General features: G+C 36.4%; 1 protein-coding gene across 2 annotated transcripts in view; it reads right to left on the minus strand.

Moving 5' to 3' along the window:
• The window catches only part of LOC138608238 (interferon alpha/beta receptor 2-like), a 36,752-nt gene extending 13,387 nt beyond the window's left edge, over positions 1 to 23,365 (minus strand). For both annotated transcript variants that reach the window (XM_069680772.1, XM_069680773.1), the window contains exons 1-7: positions 23,303 to 23,365; positions 22,543 to 22,692; positions 21,775 to 21,904; positions 19,115 to 19,290; positions 18,859 to 19,004; positions 18,555 to 18,714; positions 18,189 to 18,304 (exon numbers count right to left, since the gene is read on the minus strand). In XM_069680772.1, the coding sequence (XP_069536873.1) occupies positions 18,189 to 18,304; positions 18,555 to 18,714; positions 18,859 to 19,004; positions 19,115 to 19,290; positions 21,775 to 21,904; positions 22,543 to 22,591 (777 nt within the window). In that variant the 5' untranslated portion in view covers positions 22,592 to 22,692; positions 23,303 to 23,365. The remainder of the gene's footprint in view (positions 1 to 18,188; positions 18,305 to 18,554; positions 18,715 to 18,858; positions 19,005 to 19,114; positions 19,291 to 21,774; positions 21,905 to 22,542; positions 22,693 to 23,302) is intronic.
• Positions 23,366 to 23,920: the final 555 nt, after the last annotated feature.

Consider the following 23,920-nt stretch of genomic DNA (forward strand, 5'->3'; position numbering starts at 1 on the left):
CAGTGTTTCCGCTACGTACATTTTGCCGCGGCACCGCTGCTGCTTCACATTTCTGTGCAATTAAACAACTCCTCTCCAAATGAACGGTCGTTCGCCTGCTCTCCTTGTTGAGGAAGAGCACTGAAACAGTGACAGAGTCACAGGACACCAGGACGATCTCTGTCCGCACACATACTGTGTATCTCTTTATGTCCCTATTGTAAATGCATTGATTGTTTCTGTTTATAAAGCTTATAAAAGGTTGATCGTTTTGATCGCTACGTCATAAATAAGGTCCCTCGTGCACACGCGGCTCACGTGCTGTGAGAACTGAATTGCGAGAGAAAATATTGAACTTTTGTGACTTAATGAAACAGACTGCTAATGAAGACAGTCAACACAGCAGACAGACAGACAGACAGACAGACAGAGGGGGAGGGGCCAGCAGCTGTGCGGAGAGCAGAGGTGCAGGTGTGTTAGGGGACTAAAGCAAAGCAAAGTGAAGTAAGAAATAAGCATCTAGAAAGAGGGTAATCCAGACTGAGTAAGTCTACATGTGATGTGCTTCTCACAGAAATCATTGATATATGCAATGACTGCCATGTTCTGCTTTCAGCATATGTTTTGAGCATGCAGTACCTTTGAGGTTATTCTGTAGAATATTCTGGACAGTATTTGTCATTGTTTTGAAATGTTGCAGTAATAATAAACATACATTTGCATAAAGGAAGCATATTTGTCCATTCCCAATTTGATAAGAGGATTAAAAACTTGAAAAAAATTCTCTTTAAGGTACATTTACAACAGGTAAAAATTAATTTGCAATTAATCACGAGTTAACTATGGACAAACATGCAATTAATCTTGATTCAAAATTTTAATCGATTGACAGCCCTAATTTAAACTGAACATTTAAACTGATTTAAACTGAACATTTAACCTGAACGTTTAACCTGAACATTTAAACTGAACATTTAACCTGAACGTTTAAACTGATTTACACTGAACGTTTAAACTGAACATTTAAACTGAACATTTAAACTGAACATTTAAACTGATATAAACTTAATATTTACACTGAACGTTTAAACTGAACGTTTAAACTGAATGTTTGACCTGAACGTTTAAACTGAACATTTAACCTGATATAAACTGAATATTTAAACTGAACATTTAACCTGATATAAACTGAACATTTAAACTGAACGTTTAAACTGATTTAAACTGAACATTTAACCTGAACATTTAAACTGAACGTTTAAACTGAATTTAACTGAACATTTAACCTGAACTTTTAAACTGAACGTTTAAACTGAACATTTAAACTGAACATTTAACCTGAACGTTTAAACTGAACATTTAAACTGAACGTTTAAACTGAACATTTAAACTGAACATTTAACCTGATATAAACTGAATATTTAAACTGAACATTTAACCTGATATGAACTGAATATTTAAACTGAACATTTAACCAGATATATACTGAACATTTGACCTGAACATTTAAACTGAACGTTTAAACTGATTTAAACTGAACGTTTAAACTGATTTAAACTGAACATTTAACCTGAACATTTAAACTGAACGTTTAAACTGAATTTAACCGAACATTTAACCTGAACATTTAAACTGAACGTTTAAACTGAACATTTAACCTGAACATTTAACCTGAACATTTAAACTGATATAAACTTAATATTTACACTGAACGTTTAAACTGATGTAAACTGAACATTTAACCTGAACGTTTAACCTGAACGTTTAAACTGAATTTAACTGAACATTTAACCTGAACGTTTAAACTGAACGTTAAAACTGATATAAACTGAATATTTAAACTGAACATTTAACCTGATTTAAAATGAACATTTAAACTGAACGTTTAAACTGATAGAAACTGAACATTTAACCTGAACGTTTAACCTGAACGTTTAAACTGATAGAAACTGAACATTTAACCTGAACATTTAAACTGATATAAACTGAACGTTTAAACTGAACGTTTAAACTGATATAAACTGAACATTTAACCTGAACATTTAACCTGAGCGTTTAACCTGAGCGTTTAAACTGAACATTATAACTGAACATTTAAACTGAACATTTAAACTGATATAAACCGAACATTGAAACTGAACGTTTAAACTTATTTTAACTGAACATTTAACCTGAACATTTAAACTGAACGATTAAACTGATTTAAACTAAACATTTAAACTGATTTAACCTGAACATTTAACCTGAACATTTAAACTGAACGTTTAAACTGATCTAAACTGAACATTTAACCTGAACATTTAAACTGATTTTAACTGAACATTTAACCTGATTTAAACTGAACATTTAACCTGAACATTTAAACTGATTTAAACTGATTTAAACTGATCATTTAACCTGAACGTTTAAACTGAACATTTAAACTGAACATTTAAACTGAACATTTAACCTGATATAAACTGAATATTTAAACTGAACATTTAACCTGATATAAACTGAATATTTAAACTGAACATTTAACCAGATATATACTGAACATTTGACCTGAACATTTAAACTGAACGTTTAAACTGATTTAAACTGAACGTTTAAACTGATTTAAACTGAACATTTAACCTGAACATTTAAACTGAACGTTTAAACTGAATTTAACCGAACATTTAACCTGAACATTTAAACTGAACGTTTAAACTGAACATTTAACCTGAACATTTAACCTGAACATTTAAACTGATATAAACTTAATATTTACACTGAACGTTTAAACTGATGTAAACTGAACATTTAACCTGAACGTTTAACCTGAACGTTTAAACTGAATTTAACTGAACATTTAACCTGAACGTTTAAACTGAACGTTAAAACTGATATAAACTGAATATTTAAACTGAACATTTAACCTGATTTAAAATGAACATTTAAACTGAACGTTTAAACTGATAGAAACTGAACATTTAACCTGAACGTTTAACCTGAACGTTTAAACTGATAGAAACTGAACATTTAACCTGAACATTTAAACTGATATAAACTGAACGTTTAAACTGAACGTTTAAACTGATATAAACTGAACATTTAACCTGAACATTTAACCTGAGCGTTTAACCTGAGCGTTTAAACTGAACATTATAACTGAACATTTAAACTGAACATTTAAACTGATATAAACCGAACATTGAAACTGAACGTTTAAACTTATTTTAACTGAACATTTAACCTGAACATTTAAACTGAACGATTAAACTGATTTAAACTAAACATTTAAACTGATTTAACCTGAACATTTAACCTGAACATTTAAACTGAACGTTTAAACTGATCTAAACTGAACATTTAACCTGAACATTTAAACTGATTTTAACTGAACATTTAACCTGATTTAAACTGAACATTTAACCTGAACATTTAAACTGATTTAAACTGATTTAAACTGATCATTTAACCTGAACGTTTAAACTGAACATTTAAACTGAACATTTAAACTGAACATTTAACCTGATATAAACTGAATATTTAAACTGAACATTTAACCTGATATAAACTGAATATTTAAACTGAACATTTAACCAGATATATACTGAACATTTGACCTGAACATTTAAACTGAACGTTTAAACTGATTTAAACTGAACGTTTAAACTGATTTAAACTGAACATTTAACCTGAACATTTAAACTGAACGTTTAAACTGAATTTAACCGAACATTTAACCTGAACATTTAAACTGAACGTTTAAACTGAACATTTAACCTGAACATTTAACCTGAACATTTAAACTGATATAAACTTAATATTTACACTGAACGTTTAAACTGATGTAAACTGAACATTTAACCTGAACGTTTAACCTGAACGTTTAAACTGAATTTAACTGAACATTTAACCTGAACGTTTAAACTGAACGTTAAAACTGATATAAACTGAATATTTAAACTGAACATTTAACCTGATTTAAAATGAACATTTAAACTGAACGTTTAAACTGATAGAAACTGAACATTTAACCTGAACGTTTAACCTGAACGTTTAAACTGATAGAAACTGAACATTTAACCTGAACATTTAAACTGAACATTTAAACTGATATAAACTGAACGTTTAAACTGAACGTTTAAACTGATATAAACTGAACATTTAACCTGAACATTTAACCTGAGCGTTTAACCTGAGCGTTTAAACTGAACATTATAACTGAACATTTAAACTGAACATTTAAACTGATATAAACCGAACATTGAAACTGAACGTTTAAACTTATTTTAACTGAACATTTAACCTGAACATTTAAACTGAACGATTAAACTGATTTAAACTAAACATTTAAACTGATTTAACCTGAACATTTAACCTGAACATTTAAACTGAACGTTTAAACTGATCTAAACTGAACATTTAACCTGAACATTTAAACTGATTTTAACTGAACATTTAAACTGATTTAAACTGAACATTTAACCTGAACATTTAAACTGATTTAAACTGATTTAAACTGATCATTTAACCTGAACGTTTAAACTGAACATTTAAACTGAACATTTAAACTGAACATTTAACCTGATATAAACTGAATATTTAAACTGAACATTTAACCTGATATAAACTGAATATTTAAACTGAACATTTAACCAGATATATACTGAACATTTAACCTGAACATTTAAACTGAACGTTTAAACTGATTTAAACTGAACATTTAACCTTAACATTTAAACTGAACGTTTAAACTGAATTTAACTGAACATTTAACCTGAACATTTAAACTGAACATTTAACCTGAACGTTTAAACTGATATAAACTTAATATTTACACTGAACGTTTAAACTGATATAAACTGAACGTTTAAACTGATATAAACTGAACATTTAACCTGATATAAACTGAACATTTAACCTGAACATTTAAACTGATATAAACTGAACATTTAACCTGAACATTTAAACTGAACGTTTAAACTGAATTTAACTGAACATTTAACCTGAACATTTAACCTGAACATTTAACCTGAACGTTTAAACTGAACATTTAACCTGAACGTTTAAACTGAACGTTTAAACTGAATTTAACTGAACATTTAACCTGAACGTTTAAACTGAACGTTTAAACTGATTTACACTGAACGTTTAAACTGAACGTTAAAACTGATATAAACTGAATATTTAAACTGAACATTTAACCTGATTTAAAATGAACATTTAAACTGAACGTTTAAACTGATAGAAACTGAACATTTAACCTGAACATTTAACCTGAACGTTTAACCTGAACGTTTAAACTGATAGAAACTGAACATTTAACCTGAACATTTAAACTGAACATTTAAACTGAACATTTAAACTGATATAAGCTGAACATTTAACCTGAACATTTAAACTGAACGTTTAAACTGAATTTAACTGAACATTTAACCTGAACATTTAACCTGAACATTTAAACTGATATAAACTGAACGTTTAAACTGATATAAACCGAACATTTAACCTGAGCGTTTAACCTGAGCGTTTAAACTGAACATTATAACTGAACATTTAAACTGAACATTTAAACGGATATAAACCGAACATTGAAACTGAACGTTTAAACTTATTTTAACTGAACATTTAACCTGAACATTTAAACTGAACGATTAAACTGATTTAAACTAAACATTTAAACTGATTTAACCTGAACATTTAACCTGAACATTTAAACTGAACGTTTAAACTGATCTAAACTGAACATTTAACCTGAACATTTAAACTGATTTAAACTGAACGATTAAACTGATTTAAACTAAACATTTAAACTGATTTAAACTGAACATTTAAACTGATTTAAACTGAACATTTAAACGGAACATTTAAACTGATTTAAACTGATTTAAACTGAACGTTTAAACTGATTTAAACTTAACATTTAAACTGAATATTTAACCTGAACATTTAACCTGAACATTTAAACTGAGCGTTTAAACTGAACATTGAAACTGAACGTTTAAACTGATTTTAACTGAACATTTAACCTGAACATTTAAACTGATTTTAACTGAACATTTAACCTGAACATTTAAACTGATTTAAACTGAACATTTAACCTGAACATTTAAACTGAACATTTAACCTGAACATTTAAACTGATTTAAACTGAACATTTAACCTGAACATTTAAACTGAACATTTAACCTGAACATTTAAACTGATTTAAAGTGAACATTTAAACTGAACGTTTAAACTGATTTAAACTGAACATTTAAACTGATTTAAACTGAACGTTTAAACTGATCTAAACTGAACATTTAAACTGAGCGTTTAAACTGAACATTATCACTGAACATTTAAAATGAACGTTTAAACTGATATAAACTGAACATTTAACCTGAACATTTAACCTGAACATTTAATCTGAGCGTTTAACCTGAGCGTTTAAACTGAACATTATAACTGAACATTTAAACTGAACGTTTAAACTGATATAAACTGAACATTTAACCTGAACGTTTAAACTGATTTAAACTGATTTAAACTGAACATTAAAACTGATTTAAACTGAACATTTAAACTGATTTAAACTGATTTAAACTGAACGTTAAAACTGATTTAAACTTAACATTTAACCTGAACATTTAAACTGATTTAAACTGAACATTTAACCTGAACATTTAAACTGAACATTTAAACTGATTTAAACTGAACATTTAAACTGATTTAAACTGAACGTTTAAACTGAACGTTTAAACTGAATGTTTAACCTGAACGTTTAAACTGAACATTTAACCTGATATAAACTGAATATTTAAACTGAACATTTAACCTGATATAAACTGAACATTTAAACTGAACGTTTAAACTGATTTAAACTGAACATTTAACCTGAACATTTAAACTGAACGTTTAAACTGAATTTAACTGAACATTTACCCTGAACATTTAAACTGAACGTTTAAACTGAACATTTAACCTGAACGTTTAAACTGAACATTTAAACTGAACATTTAAACTGAACATTTAACCTGATATAAACTGAACGTTTAAACTGAATGTTTAACCTGAACGTTTAAACTGAACATTTAACCTGATATAAACTGAATATTTAAACTGAACATTTAACCTGATATAAACTGAACATTTAAACTGAACGTTTAAACTGATTTAAACTGAACATTTAACCTGAACATTTAAACTGAACGTTTAAACTGAATTTAACTGAACATTTAACCTGAACATTTAAACTGAACGTTTAAACTGAACATTTAACCTGAACGTTTAAACTGAACATTTAAACTGAACGTTTAAACTGAACATTTAAACTGAACATTTAACCTGATATAAACTGAATATTTAAACTGAACATTTAACCTGAACGTTTAAACTGAACATTTAAACTGAACGTTTAAACTGAACATTTAAACTGAACATTTAACCTGATATAAACTGAATATTTAAACTGAACATTTAACCAGATATATACTGAACATTTAACCTGAACATTTAAACTGAACGTTTAAACTGATTTAACCTGAACATTTAAACTGAACGTTTAAACTGAACATTTAACCTGAACATTTAAACTGATATAAACTTAATATTTACACTGAACGTTTAAACTGATATAAACTGAACGTTTAAACTGATATAAACTGAACATTTAACCTGAACGTTTAAACTGATTTAAACTGATTTAAACTGAACATTAAAACTGATTTAAACTGAACATTTAAACTGATTTAAACTGAACATTAAAACTGATTTAAACTTAACATTTAACCTGAACATTTAAACTGATTTAAACTGAACATTTAACCTGAACATTTAAACTGATATAAACTTAACATTTAACCTGATATAAACTGAATATTTAAACTGAACATTTAACCAGATATATACTGAACGTTTAAACTGATTTAAACTGAACATTTAACCTGAACATTTAAACTGAACGTTTAAACTGAATTTAACTGAACATTTAACCTGAACATTTAAACTGAACGTTTAAACTGAACATTTAACCTGAACATTTAAACTGATATAAACTTAATATTTACACTGAACGTTTAAACTGATATAAACTGAACGTTTAAACTGATACAAACTGAACATTTAACCTGAACATTTAACCTGATATAAACTGAACATTTAACCTGAACATTTAAACTGAACGTTTAAACTGAATTTAACTGAACATTTAACCTGAACATTTAACCTGAACATTTAAACTGAACATTTAACCTGAACGTTTAACCTGAACATTTAAACTGAACGTTTAAACTGAACATTTAAACTGAACGTTTAAACTGAATTTAACTGAACATTTAACCTGAACGTTTAAACTGATTTACACTGAACGTTTAAACTGAACGTTAAAACTGATATAAACTGAATATTTAAACTGAACATTTAACCTGATTTAAAATGAACATTTAAACTGAACATTTAAACTGATAGAAACTGAACCTTTAACCTGAACATTTAAACTGATTTAAACTGATTTAAACTGAACATTAAAACTGATTTAAACTTGACATTTAACCTGAACATTTAAACTGATTTAAACTGAACATTTAACCTGAACATTTAAACTGATTTAAAGTGAACATTTAAACTGAACGTTTAAACTGATAATTTAAACTGATAATTTAAGAATGTTTAAACTGATAATTTAAGAATGTTTAAACTGAACGTTTAAACTGAACATTTAACCTGAACATTAAAACTGATTTAAACTGAACGTTTAAACTGATTTAAACTGATCTAAACTGAACATTTAAACTGAGCGTTTAAACTGAGCGTTTAAACTGAACATTTAAACTGAGCGTTTAAACTGAACATTTAAACTGATTTAAACTGAACATTTAAACTGAACGTTTAAACTGATCTAAACTGAACATTTAACCTGAACATTTAAACTGATATAAACTTAACATTTAACCTGAACATTTAAACTGATTTAAACTCAAAATTTAACCTGAACCTTTAACCTGAACATTTAAACTGATTTAAACTGATTTAAACTGAACATTAAAACTGATTTAAACTTGACATTTAACCTGAACATTTAAACTGATTTAAACTGAACATTTAACCTGAACATTTAAACTGATTTAAACTGAACATTTAACCTGAACATTTAAACTGATATAAACTTAATATTTAACCTGAACATTTAAACTGATTTAAACTCAAAATTTAACCTGAACCTTTAACCTGAACATTTAAACTGAACGTTTAAACTGAACATTTAAACTGATTTAAACTGATTTAAACTGAAAATTTAACCTGAACATTTAAACTGATTTAAACTGAACATTTAACCTGAACATTTAAACTGATTTAAACTGAACATTTAACCTGAACATTTAAACTGATATAAACTTAATATTTAACCTGAACATTTAAACTGATTTAAACTGAAAATTTAACCTGAACCTTTAACCTGAACATTTAAACTGAACGTTTAAACTGAACATTTAAACTGATTTAAACTGATTTAAACTGAAAATTTAACCTGAACATTTAACCTGAACATTTAAACTGATATAAACTTAACATTTAAATTTAACGTTTAAACTGATCTAAACTGAAAATTTAAACTGAACATTTAAACTGAACGTTTAAACTGATCTAAACTGAACATTTAACCTGAACATTTAAACTGATATAAACTTAACATTTAACCTGAACATTTAAACTGATTTAAACTGAAAATTTAACCTGAACATTTAAACTGAACATTTAAACTGAACATTTAACCTGAACATTTAACCTGAACGTTTAACCTGAACGTTTAACCTGAACGTTTAAACTGATTTAAACTGATTTAAACTGAACATTTAAACTGATCTAAACTGAACATTTAACCTGAACATTTAAACTGAACATTGAAACTGAACATTGAAACTGAACGTTTAAACTGATCTAAACTGAACATTTAACCTGAACATTTAACCTGAACGTTTAACCTGAACGTTTAAACTGATTTAAACTGATTTAAACTGAACATTTAAACAGATTTAAACTGAACATTTAACCTGAACATTTAAACTGATTTTGAAAATTATTAATAGCTCCGATAATATATAATATATGTTTTGGGTCAAAAAAAGAATACTGCAGTGTGGGTGGATTGGGATGAGGGGCGTTAGTTTTTCTCTAGGCTCCTCCCGTTTTGCCAGTACTGTGGTATCAGTGGTTTAGGAAGAGAGAAGAGAAGACAGTTTTTCACAAATCCAGCGCTCCCTTTCTCATACCTGGCTGTGACGTAAACTGTCTGCGCTGAGTGAAGGTAGCCCGGATAGAAAACAAACATGGGGTCGATAGTGTGGGACTATTTCAAACTTTCAGAGGAAAACTATTCGCTTGCTATTTGTAACAAATGCAATGCAGAAGTTCCACAAGGAGGGAAAAAGGCAACGAGCTATAATACATCCAACCTGATAAGTCACCTGAAACATCACCATCGCTACGATGGTGTGTTAAAAGTGTATGATGCCGTCTGCGCTGCTAAAGAAGCTGCAAAGGCACTGGCGGAGCGTGTACCTATCGACGAGGCGTTTGAAAAATGCAAGAAGTTTGCCAGAGATGACCCAAGGGCTAAAGCGATCTGTGACTTGATCACAGAAATGATGGTGCTTGACGAATAGCCCTTTTCCTTCGTCGAAGACAAAGGATTCACTCGGCTAGTTCATCATTTGGAGCCCAGGTTTATAATCCCAAGCCCCCGCCACTATGCTGACGTGTGTTTACCAGCCAAGTATGATGAGATAGCCACACTCCTTCATACTCTGATCGACAACGATGTACAGGACATAAGTTTTACCACAGACATATGGACTTGTGATGTAAGCCCTGTTAGCATGCTAGGTCTGACGGTGTAGTGGCTGGGCAAAGACTTCAAACTATACAGAGCGGTGCTACATTCTCAGGAGCTACCAGGTTCACACTCTGTTGATATGGTCCGTTTGGCTTTTGAAGCCATGCTTCAGAAATGGAACATATCGAAAGAGATGGTCCATGTTGTCCTAAGAGACAACGCACGTACTATGGAAAAGGCCGTGCCTGATTATGAAGTTGCTAGCCTGGGCTGTATGGCCCACTCTTTACAGCTGGCCGTGAACGAGGCTGTGCTCAGCCAAAGAGCTGTGTCTGACTGTGTTGCCATCGGGCGGAAGATTGTTGGACATTTTAAACAATCCCAAGTAGCGACCACCGCCCTGGAACAGTTAATGGCGGACCTGAAAATACCCGCATCATGACTCCAACAAGATGTGGTCACATGTTGGAACAGTACATTCTACATACCAGCAACACTCAACGCCACCCAATGGACCCTGGTTGAAAACATGTTGACCATCCTCGATCCAGCCACAACTGCCGACGTGATCCCCTCCATCCAAGCCTTAACGCGCATGCTAAAACAAACAGTTCCAACAGTCCACGGAGTGAAAATATCAAAGGAAAACCTTTTAAATGCAGTCCAAAAGCGTTTTGGTGACATCGAGGAAAAGCCCTTGTATTATCTCTCAACTATACCGGACCCGAGGTACAAGGACCGCTACTTACTAGCTTCCTTCCGGTGGCGCTGCCCTGCTGGCGACCGAGACTCTTGTGCTGCCGCTGCTTCTGCCCCGTTTTTCTTTTTTCTGCCTTAATGTCTATTTTTGTCCCTTTTTAGCTGCTTGTGTGTGACTCTGTTAAGTGTGTAAGGAGCACCATGGCGTTATTTGCTCAAGGACTATTATTGGCACTGATTATTTGGCAATGGATGAGGACGTGTCAAACATTTCCACACATGGAGGGTGAGCTGCCGCTCACATACACCAGAGATGCACTGCTGTCCCTCCGCCCCAGGGGGTCTATACCACCTGTGGATCTGCCCGAGGCGGTGAAAGTGCGGCCAGCTCGCAAAGTACAACAGCGACGGAGAGGCAGGCGAGGGGGGATACGCCGGCGTCTCCGCCGCAGGGGCAGTAGACCACCGCTGCCCGGTATGATACTCTGCAACGCGCGGTCTCTGAGAAGCAAAATGGAAGAGCTTCGTACCAACGCCAGGGTATGTTTTGAGTACCGGGAATCGGACTTGATGGTGTTCACAGAAACGTGGCTTCACAAGGATATTCCAAACTCCTTGATCGAGCTGGAAGGCTTCTCTGTTGCTCGCGCGGACAGAAATGAAACGTCGGGGAAGCGCCGCGGGGGAGGCATCTGTGTGTTTGTCAGTGACAGCTGGTGCAGACAGTACACGGTGAGGGAGACGGCGTGTAACACTGACGTTGAACTACTGTGCCTTTCTCTGAGACCTTTTTACCTTCCAAGAGAGTTCGGAAATATTATAGTTTGTGCTGTTTATGTCCCTCCCAGTGGAAACGCGGCTCGAGCAGCAGCTCGAATATCAGACTGTGTTCACCAGCAACTGCAACGTACACCTGGAGCCCCTGTTTTTATCCTGGGGGACTTAAACCACTGCAAATTAGAAATGTCCCTCCCTGGCTTCGAGCAATATGTTAAATGTGTCACTCGAGATAACAAGGTTTTAGATAAATGCTATGGTAACATAAAAAATGCATACAGTGCCAGACCAAAGCCCCCTCTGTCAAATTCAGATCATAATACTGTTCACCTGATCCCAACCTATAAAACTGTGTTCAAGAGCAGGAAACCACATACCAAGACTGTGACCGTGTGGTCGAAGGACGACATAGAGACACTTAAGGGATCTTTCCTCTGCACAAACTGGGACATTTTTCACAATTCGGGAGTTGATGAGGCCACTGAAACAATATCAGATTATATTATGTTTTGTGTTGACTGTGCGGTTACTAAAAAGGATGTTACAGTGTATCCCAACAATAAGCCTTATATAAGTAAAGAAGTAAAAGACTGTATTAATCGTAAAAAAATGGCTTTTAAAAATCATGACAGAGTAGGTGTAAAAACAGTGCAGAAGGAACTCAATCAAATGCTGAGGGATGCGAGGAGGAAACACAGGGACTTAATAGAACAGAGTTTTATCTCTATGGACTCCAAAAAGCTTTGGGACTCTATGAAGGCTGCAACCAACATGACGACAAATCGGAAGCGCCTTCTAACAGATGACGAACTACAAAAAGCAAACAAACTCAATGACTTTTTTCTGAGGTTTGAGTCACAGGATACTTCTTTAGAATGTGAAAATGTGTTAAAGAACATTTGTATTGATTCCTGTACCAGATTGGTCGTTGACCCTCTCAAAATTAAGACACTTTTTAGTAATGTATGCAAAAATAAATCAACAGGCCCAGATGGTATCCCTGCCTTTCTTTTAAAGTCTTGTGTAGAAGAGCTCACTCCAGCTTGGTGCCCTGTTTTCCAGCAGTCGGTGGATACACACACTGTCCCTGCACTCTGGAAAAAATCTACAAGTATCCCGATTCCAAAGAAACCCTGTCCAACTGAAAATAATGATTTTAGACCTGTGGCTTTAACTTCTGTAGTTATGAAATGTTTCGATGTATATGGTGTCCATACTGAAAGCTGAGGTAAATCCTGTCTTGGAACCACTACAATTTGCCTATAGGCAGGGGCGGGGTACAGATGATGCTATCAATAGCATTACTCACCTGACTCTTAAGCACCTTGAAGACCCAAAGGCCTATGCACGCATATTGTTTATTGATTTTAGTTCAGCTTTTAACACATTGCAGCCTCACTTGCTGATTAGAAAATTAACTCAGATGATGGTTAATCCTTTTGTCATCAAGTGGTTTTACTCCTTTTTAACAAACAGAATCCAGAATGTCAGGGTCAATAACACACTCTCAGATTCCAGGTCTATCAGTACAGGTGCACCTCAGGGCTGTGTCAGTTCACCTGTCCTTTTCACATTATACACTAATGGCTGCACCAACAACTGCCCAGAGAATAAAATTCTTAAATTCTCAGACGACACTGCCATTCTCAGCTTGCTGTACAGGGACAAAGATCTAGCACCATATCTAACTGAGGTGCAGACTTTTGTCCGGTGGTGTGATGACAACCATCTAATAATTAATGTCATTAAAACAAAGGAAATGGTAGTGGACCCGAGGTCAGTTGGTAATCATACCCCAGTGCTTATACTTGACAAAAAAATCAATCAGGTAAGCTCTTACAGGTATCTGGGCATCCACCTAGATGACCTGTTTAGCTGGGAAACCCACGTGGACAGTTTGTCTTCTCGCTTACAGCAGAGACTGTATTTTGTACGCAGATTGCGAGTGTTTGGGGTGGACCAGAAGATAATGTTCTTATTTTATCAGGCTGTGTTAGAGAGCATTATTAGGTACGGGATGTCGGCGTGGTACGGTGGTCTCTCTGTTAAATTGAAATCTAGGTTGGCTCACCTGGTACGGACTGCCATGAAGGTTGTGGGGAGGACGGAAAACTTTTCCCTGCAGTCAGTATATGAGCAGTCTGTCCTCAGGCGAGCCCAGAGAGTTCTGTCTGACCCGTCTCACATCCTTCAGTCGGAATATGAACTTTTACCGTCCGGCAGACGATACAGAGTCCTCAGATGCAAACTAAACCGTTTTAAAAATTTGTTTGTGCCCACGTCGATCAAAAATGTAAATGCTTCCTGAGGTGATATAGATTGTGGATTGTGCAATAGCATCATGGTGTTCCTATATATTTCTATTTTTATTGTTATATTTCTACTTTTTATATTGTTATTTTTATTTTTATTTTTTTTCCCCTCTTAATGCCTTCCTTTATATGGATCTGTGCAATTTGGGTTACGTGCAATATATGTTTGTGGTTTTTCACTGGCATGTTCTCTTGTCTACATGTGGATTGTGTTTTGTCTTTAATTTTCTGATCCTACTGTATTGGCAGTGAAGTGTGTGCAGCATTGGAGTCCAAGACAAATTTCCTTAAGGGGACAATAAGCTACAGAAATGCTGTGGGAACGGCTGCACAACATCGAGAGACACTGCAGTGCCACAGACACCCCCCGGGCCGCCAGCCAGACGAGCCGGCGAAAAAAGGAGGAGCAGGGAAGACGAGAACAGCAACTCCTTCTTGGGAATGTTTGAGGCAATCCTCGTAGAGAACACAGCAGCGGCTTCATCTGACCATCAGGAAAACAGCAGAGTGGATGCGGACGTAAGTGTTTATATTTTGTATTTTATTTTAATTCATGTTTTATGAACACTGTATTACTTGTGTTAAAACGGAACTGGATATTCAGAACATCATCATAATTAGATGTTGTTCTTCTGTGTTTTTGTTTTTTTACTGTTAGCTCCAGTCAAATCTGTCGGAGCCCACGCTTCCCTTGAGCCCATGCCCGCTGAAATCCTGGAGAAGCAACCACTCCTGTTACGAGTGCCTGGCCCAACTTGCTCGTAATTATATGTCAGCGCCTTGCACTAGCGTTGACAGCGAGTGTTTGTTTTCTGCTGCTGGAAACGTGATGACCGAGCAAAGAAACCGACTCTCATGCGAGAAGGCAGAGATGCTGCTCTTTGTAAAAAGAAATCTCCCACTGATCCAAGAATTAAAAAAAAAAAAATAGCAGAATAGTTACCTGCTCAGTGTGAATCTCTCTCGCTCTCTTTGAAACCTCATGCTTTTTTGTGAACCTCATGCACTTTTTCAGTTTGTTACATAGACATGTCTAACTTGTTTACCTTTATGTTTTTTTTGTTACTGTTCAGTTTGTGTTTACCTAAGACATGTCTGATTTTTCTTGAATCCTTATGCAAAGATTTGCAACGTTTTAGAGGCCTTTATTTTATTATATTTTTATCTTAGTGATGCACCTTAATGGCAAATGTTTACATTTGACAATGTTTACAAGTTTGACAGGTTGTCAAATAGTTTTGCTATATAAATACGTGTTTTCATAAGTGGTTAAAATGTGCACAGCTAGCAAAGCTATCATGAGCGCTCCTCTCCACTCAGCTCATCCGCCATTATTGTTTGTGAGATTTATTTAGAAAAATAAATATGGTCACACTTTGTTTGAAGAATCAAAAACTGTTCTTGGCTTTGTTTTGTTCATAGTAGTAATGCTCATGTCGTCATGATAAATCTGGTAAGGTTACGTCAAAGCTATGCTAAATCCAGCTTTACTCACTACTAGTCTTTTTGATCTCCAGGTGTGCAAAAACTACAGGTGAATATACATTAAAAATAATAACAATAATAAAAAATCTATATATATTATTATCGGTTATCGGTCTTGAGGAGCAGGAAGTTATCGATATCGGTATCGGTTTCAAAAAATCAATATCGTGCATCCCTAGTTTAATCCTACTGATGACGCTCAGAGTCAAACTGTTTTTCTTCTTCATGGACCGTTTCTGAGTCATTATACAGGAAGTGAGATTCTGTCTGCAGGGCAAACTCTCGTCTCCTCCACATATAAACCCAGTGAGGGGGGAAACCCCTCTTAGATTATATAACTGAACGTGAAACAGCATCTTTAACCCCCAACTGAGACAAACAGCAGGATTATTAAAGGTCAACTGTGACGGCGCCCACATCTGATATCCCAGAACGCACCACTGTGACACTAAAACAATGAGTCAAAACTGAACAACAGAGTCACTTTTTCCAACGGTTATTCAGAGCCATACATCTCAATACAGCAGACTCATTAAATATGATGAATAATCAGAGTAGCCACTATATTTGAATGAGGACCAAACATACATATTTTTTAATAGTTGAACAGACTTTTGATCAAGTAAGTGCTTTCTTAAAGATCTTATTTAACATGTACAAATCTAATCTTGACAATCTCAGTGCAGACAAAGCCTCGCGCACCCCCAGCAATCTTTGGCGCCCCCCTAAGGGGGGCCCGGACCCCAGGTTGGGAACCTCTGACCAAGAGGACGGTGTTTTAATACATCTGTATCTGTAATTATCTGTGTTTGTCTGTATCTGCATCAGTATAAATCTGTTATATACATATCTGTGTGTGTGTGTGTGTGTGTGTGTGAGAAGAGATTACACACACACAGTGGTTGGCTGTGTTTCCGCCTGCAGCTCTTTCCTGTTTCTTTACTGAGAAAACGTTGGCTTTGAGCTGCTCTCTGACAAACCACAGAAAACTGAGACAGGCCTGAAACTTCTAAGGAACCTGCACCAACATGAAGACAGAACACAGATCCTCTTCACACCTTCTGCTCCTGGTAAAATGTACACATTTCACAAGAAGCGAAATGAAGACGTACTTCCTCTAAAGAGACTGTATTTTATCTGTTTATTTAACATTATGAGAGAAGCCTCATATAGCCAACAAAAAATAAAGATAATCTGTGAGCTTGTTTCAGTCTCAATGTAAATTAATGTTAAAAAAATGATGAAAGATTCACTCCAGAAACCTTTTAAGAAATAATCTGCTCAAAGAATTTTCTGATACGAAAAGTCCAAAAAACACTGGAACACAGAGATTGATATATTAACAACACTATTCACTGTCTCCAGCAGTGAGTCAGTCCCCATATATAATCTCTATTTACAGATTCTACATAGAAATGTATCCGCCGTAATGCCATCCCGGCTCCCATCAGGATAATCTGACGACGATTTAGCTTTCTTCTCCTCTTGAGGACAGACCTGCCAAAGCTTGAATTTTTACTTCTTACAAATCTGCATCATGATGTTGAAATTTGGGCAAAGGTAAGACCGGTTAATAACGTGTAAATCACAAGGAAAGGGTTTCTCTTTCTGTCGCAACGCAGCACGCGGAAAAGGAAGCCGTGACGGGAAGTCTTTTATCGCTTACCGCCCGGCATGATCACCGGTGTGCCCAGACGCTATATCGTCTCAGAATGTAGCCAATGGGATCCGAGATTTGTCCCCATAGAGCCCCATGTTAAACTTTACAGCAGAATTAAACATGTTTACAGCCTGGTACAAAAAAACTGTTTGGGTCTCTATAGCTCATTTCTCTCTTCATGACAACTGTACAGGGAGAATCTTTATACAGCTCACCTGTTTACATTATATTAAGGCTTAAAGTGATGCAGCATTGTACTAACAGACGGTCCAATATGTCTGTGCTCACCATACATGCCTTGTGAGCTCGGCTTGTAGCTGCTAATGAATTAGCCACAGGCTCAGACTGTTTATCTTTGACATGTTAGTGTTTCCCCTCCCTCCTCTCCAGCTCAACCCTCTAGCCCAAATATGGTCACTTCTGGTTCAAGCAATGTAGTCAAGCCCACTTCTTATATACAGTCTAAATTAAGCAAACAATATGAATGACTCACCAGAACTGATGGGAGGGGCCTCCTCTTCAGACAGATGAAACCAGCATAGACCAGCAGAGCGACAGTGAACACAAAAAACATCAGCAGCACACACAGCAGGGCCGAGATCACAGCATCTGCAGGGGGGGGGGGGGTCTGAAATTATCATCACCATCAAAACAACCATCATCATCATCTTCATCGTCATAACCATCATAACCATTATTATCATCACCACCATCTTAATCATCATAACCATCACCACCATCATCATCATCACAATCAAAACACTGACACTGTTGTTAACAACATGTGAGGAATGAATCTACAAATAAAACTAATGAGGATTACTGTCATTGAAGACCCGCCCCCTCCGGTGAGTCTTACCTGCACTGAAGGTGCTCGGGGTAAAGGCACACACAGGCCGACTGTAGTCTGACTGTCTGAGCTCCAGACTGTCCGTCAAACACACAGACACACAGTACCGCCTGCTGGGACCCAGTCTCTCCAGAACCCGGCGCCCCAGAGACACGGAATCCTCAGAGAACTACACACAAACACACACGCACACACACGCACACACACGCAAACACACAAACACACACACACACACGCACACACACACTGAATATAAATATGTCTATAATACAAGCAGGATAACCGTTCTCTTATGTTGATAACTGAGCAGCACCTGCACTCGGTCCTCTGAGCTGGTGATCTTTAGTGTGTACTTCAGGTGTGTGTAGATGTGTCTCAGGTGAGGGAGGGGGGGCTGCAGGTCCACACACAAGTTCCTCCCACAGGGGGTCACATGGAGCAGGGGGGGGTTCAGAATAGCTGAGGAGAGACACACAGGAGAAACAGTCACATTTTCATCGCAACCTAACCATGAAAAAGATGGTGTGTTCATCCTCTCTCCCCTCCTCCTCCCCCCTCAGCTCACTCACTGTCTTTGATTGGCTTAAATCCTTGGTGGATGACACTCTGTGAGGTCTGACCCTCCAGCTGGGCCGTGACCTGGGTGAAGTACGCCTGGTGGGGGTCAGAGAAGGCCTCTGTGAGGTTACAGACCAGTGGGTCCTGAACAGTCTGACATCCAGGAACAGGAAGCCAGGAAGTCCCTCTGCAGGAGCACCGGGGGGGTAATGGGGGGTAATGGGGTGGGGGGGGGGGAGACACACCTCTGTAAAGCTGCTTTACCACTGGTCAAAAAACCTGCTAACACCCACTTTTTTTGATTAATGGGAAAGGCTACAATCGGCATTCAGACCCGGGTCAAGTGACTCTGCAGTAGACCCGGGAAATTATCACATCAGCTCCGGCATTGATGGAGTCACAGCTAACATTCAGTCAGCTAACATTCACTTACAGCCAACATTCAGTCAGCTAACATTGAGTCACAGCTAACATTCAGTCAGCTAACATTCACTTACGGTTAACATTCAGTCACAGCTAACATTCACTTACAGCTAACATTCAGTCAGCTAACATTGAGTCACAGCTAACATTCAGTCAGCTAACATTCACTTACAGCTAACATTCGGTCAGCTAACATTCACTTACAGCTAACATTCAGTCAGCTAACATTCACTTACAGCTAACATTCACTTACAGCTAACATTCAGTCAGCTAACATTCACTTACAGCCAACATTCACTTACAGCTAACATTCACTTACAGCTAACATTCAGTCAGCTAACATTCAGTCACAGCTAACATTCACTTACAGCTAACATTCACTTACAGCTAACATTCAGTCACAGCTAACATTCACTTACAGCTAACATTCAGTCAGCTAACATTCAGTCACAGCTAACATTCAGTCACAGCTAACATTCACTTACAGCTAACATTCAGTCAGCTAACATTCAGTCACAGCTAACATTCACTTACAGCTAACATTCAGTCAGCTAACATTCACTTACAGCTAACATTCACTTACAGCTAACATTCAGTCAGCTAACATTCACTTACAGCTAGCATTCACTTACAGCTAACATTCAGTCAGCTAACATTCACTTACAGCCAACATTCACTTACAGCTAACATTCAGTCAGCTAACATTCACTTACAGCTAACATTCAGTCAGCCAACATTCACTTACAGCTAACATTCAGTCAGCTAACATTCACTTACAGCCAACATTCACTTACAGCTACCATTCAGTCAGCTAACATTCACTCACAGCCAACATTCACTTACAGCTAACATTCAGTCACAGCTAACATTCACTTACAGCTAACATTCAGTCAGCTAACATTCAGTCACAGCTAACATTCACTTACAGCTAACATTCAGTCAGCTAACATTCACTTACAGCTAACATTCACTTACAGCCAACATTCACTTACAGCTAACATTCAGTCAGCTAACATTCACTTACAACTAACATTCAGTCAGCTAACATTCAGTCACAGCTAACATTCACTTACAGCTTACATTCACTTACAGCTAACATTCAGTCAGCTAACATTCAGTCACAGCTAACATTCACTTACAGCTAACATTCACTTACAGCTAACATTCACTTACAGCCAACATTCACTTACAGCTAACATTCACTTACAGCTAACATTCAGTCAGCTAACATTCACTTACAGCTAACATTCACTTACAGCTAACATTCAGTCAGCTAACATTCACTTACAGCCAACATTCACTCACAGCTACCATTCAGTCAGCTAACATTCACTTACAGCCAACATTCACTTACAGCTAACATTCACTTACAGCTAACATTCAGTCACAGCTAACATTCACTTACAGCTAACATTCACTTACAGCTAACATTCAGTCAGCTAACATTCAGTCACAGCTAACATTCACTTACAGCTAACATTCAGTCGGCTAACATTCACTTACAGCTAACATTCAGTCAGCTAACATTCACTTACAGCTAACATTCAGTCGGCTAACATTCACTTACAGCTAATATTCAGTCACAGCTTACATTCACTTACAGCCAACATTCACTTACAGCTAACATTCAGTCGGCTAACATTCACTTACAGCTAATATTCAGTCACAGCTAACATTCACTTACAGCCAACATTCACTTGCAGCTAACATTCAGTCAGCTAACATTCACTTACAGCCAACATTCAGTCAGCTAACATTCAGTCAGCTAACATTCACTTGCAGCTAACATTAAGTCAGCTAACATTTAGTCAGCTAACATTCACTTACAGCTAACATTCAGTCGGCTAACATTCACTTACAGCTAATATTCAGTCACAGCTTTCATTCACTTACAGCCAACATTCACTTGCAGCTAAAATTCAGTCAGCTAACATTTAGTCAGCTAACATTTAGTCAGCTAACATTCACTTACAGCTAACAATTAGTCAGCTAACATTCACTTACAGCTAACATTCAGTCAGCTAACATTCACTTCCAGCTAACATTCAGTCAGCTAACATTTAGTCGGCTAGCATTCAGTTCCAGCTAACATTCAGTCAGCTAACATTCACTTACAGCTAACATTCAGTCAGAGCTAACATTCAGTCAGCTAACATTCACTTACAGCTAACATTCAGTCAGCTAACATTGGGTCACTGCTAACATTGGGTCACACAGCTAACATAAGGTACAAAGTGTGTGAGCATACGTCTCTGGGCAAACGCTGACGCTGTAGGAGGTCCCCGTGGGGGTCGCGGCTCCTTGCTGCCATCGCAGCAGGTGAATCAAATGGTCTGAGGTCAGGGTCAAGTTGATCGGCGGGGGGAGTTCAGTCATAGCTGCAGGACAATACATGGATATACAGGCAGCGTCAGTTAGACAGTACGTTTAGAATACCCAGAGGCAAAGAGAAACATTTGTTAGCTTGTTACAAACAGGGACAAACTGCTAGCTGTGTGTTAATTAGCTACTTTATCAGTTCATGTATTGGAGCAACCAACACCAGATTCAAGCAGCATAGCTGAGTTACAACCAGCTGGCTAACCTTAGCTTATTTGCTAGCTAACTTTATTGCTAATAAATACTAATGATAGCTAACGTGAGCCATAATGCTTAATTATGGCCAATAATGTTGATTTTAGCCAGCATAAATGATTAAGCTAACAGTGAAAAGAAAAGGTATAACGGTTTTTTTTCCTATAATGCTGACTGCCATTCACCTAACAACCACCACTAACAAAAAAGACTGCACATGAAGTTTTACAGTTATAGTGCTGTGTGTATTTAGATCAGTGTTATGCTTCCTGTATGATATCATAAAACAACAATATAAACACAGTGACTTCATATTGTTTATTCTACACGCCCCCAAGAAACATACATTATACCTGGGCTTCATGTCACATCTGTGTTGTGTTCAGGGACACGTGTAGGTGGGCTAGCTGACACAGATAATCACCTGACTGTGTGAACTCACCTGGCAGCACCTGAAACAGTGACGTGAGCATCCATAAGAGAGCAGCCATGACAGACTGACCATCTCTGCTGCTCTGACGTCTGCCCTCACACCGTCACCTGCTCAGCATCTCACCTGTGTGGCCGTGCTGCTTTCACTTTCCATATGACACTGTGGGACGTGACACACCTGTAGTCAGCTCACTGAGAGGAGGTTAATAGTATTAACCGGTAATTATAATACCTGTAGGTAGTTATAATACCTGTATTAACTTAAAACAGGTATTATAACCGCTCAGGAATGACGTGAATATAAGTGTCTAAAACTGTTTAAATGCAAACAAGGCTCGGCGTATATCAACAGTGCATGTCTAATAATAATAATAACAATAATAGTAATTACTTATTGTTATTCATGCCGCCACTCTGTGTATCTGTACAGCCTAAAAACAAGATGTTTAACGTGACTGTCTTTATCAACTAAAGTGTCCCGCAGTGCTGTACACATACATGTACACACATTAATAACAGTATCTAACGTTACTTTTTTAAATACCTAAACTGTGGTGCAGACTGCAGTGTTAGATAATAATAATCAGTAAAAAACGGTTCTTCCTGAGTATTTATCTTCAGACGCCCATCCACCGGAAACGGCTCGTTAGCTAAGTGAGCTAACGGATTAGCACTAAGACTGTTAGCATATAAGCTAGTATGAGGAAGAAGATTTAAAAGGGTCCAATTCTGTTGTATAAATGTAATGTAAGGTTTAATATCACACGTACCTGAATCGTTTCGAAGTTTCTCCTCCAGCTAACGTTAAAGCACACAGTCACGCTGCTGCTGCTGCCTTCAGGGACCTCCAGGAAAACTGTACACAGAGGTATACAGGCGCTTTCGCTTTTAGCACGCAAACTAGACATAGTTAAAATGATGACATTACAACAATACTCTTGGATGTGCCAGTCTGCAGACCTAGTTGTCTGTGGGAATGAGGATGTAGATCAGGTGTTATTTATTCTTTAGGTGAAACTCTAACAGTGGCAATAACAAATAATAAACACAAAAAACAAATCAGGGTTCTGCTATAGTGAGTAACACAATACGAAATAATTCATAAAATGCACACATTCTCCAGGTGTCTGAACTTCCGCCCATTACAAGTTATGTTTAATCTGTTTGTCATGTGGCTCTTGTGGTTTTTCCGCTGTAGGGCTGATTTCAATGTGTCCGGCGGCTCCAGAAGGCAACATCCTAAACAGTAATGATAGGAAATCACGTGACCTATTACAAGCGGAGTAGAGGGAAGCAGCGTCCATGATGATGATGTGAATCCAATCTGCAGTCAGCCTCACTCACTCTGATGTTAAATCTGAAACAAAGGCAACACATCAGAAACTCAA

The sequence above is a fragment of the Semicossyphus pulcher genome, unplaced genomic scaffold (assembly GCF_022749685.1).
Source record: "Semicossyphus pulcher isolate SPU_LCO1_2020_fin unplaced genomic scaffold, fSemPul1.0.p SCAF_41, whole genome shotgun sequence".
NCBI classification, from domain to species: domain Eukaryota; kingdom Metazoa; phylum Chordata; class Actinopteri; order Labriformes; family Labridae; genus Semicossyphus; species Semicossyphus pulcher.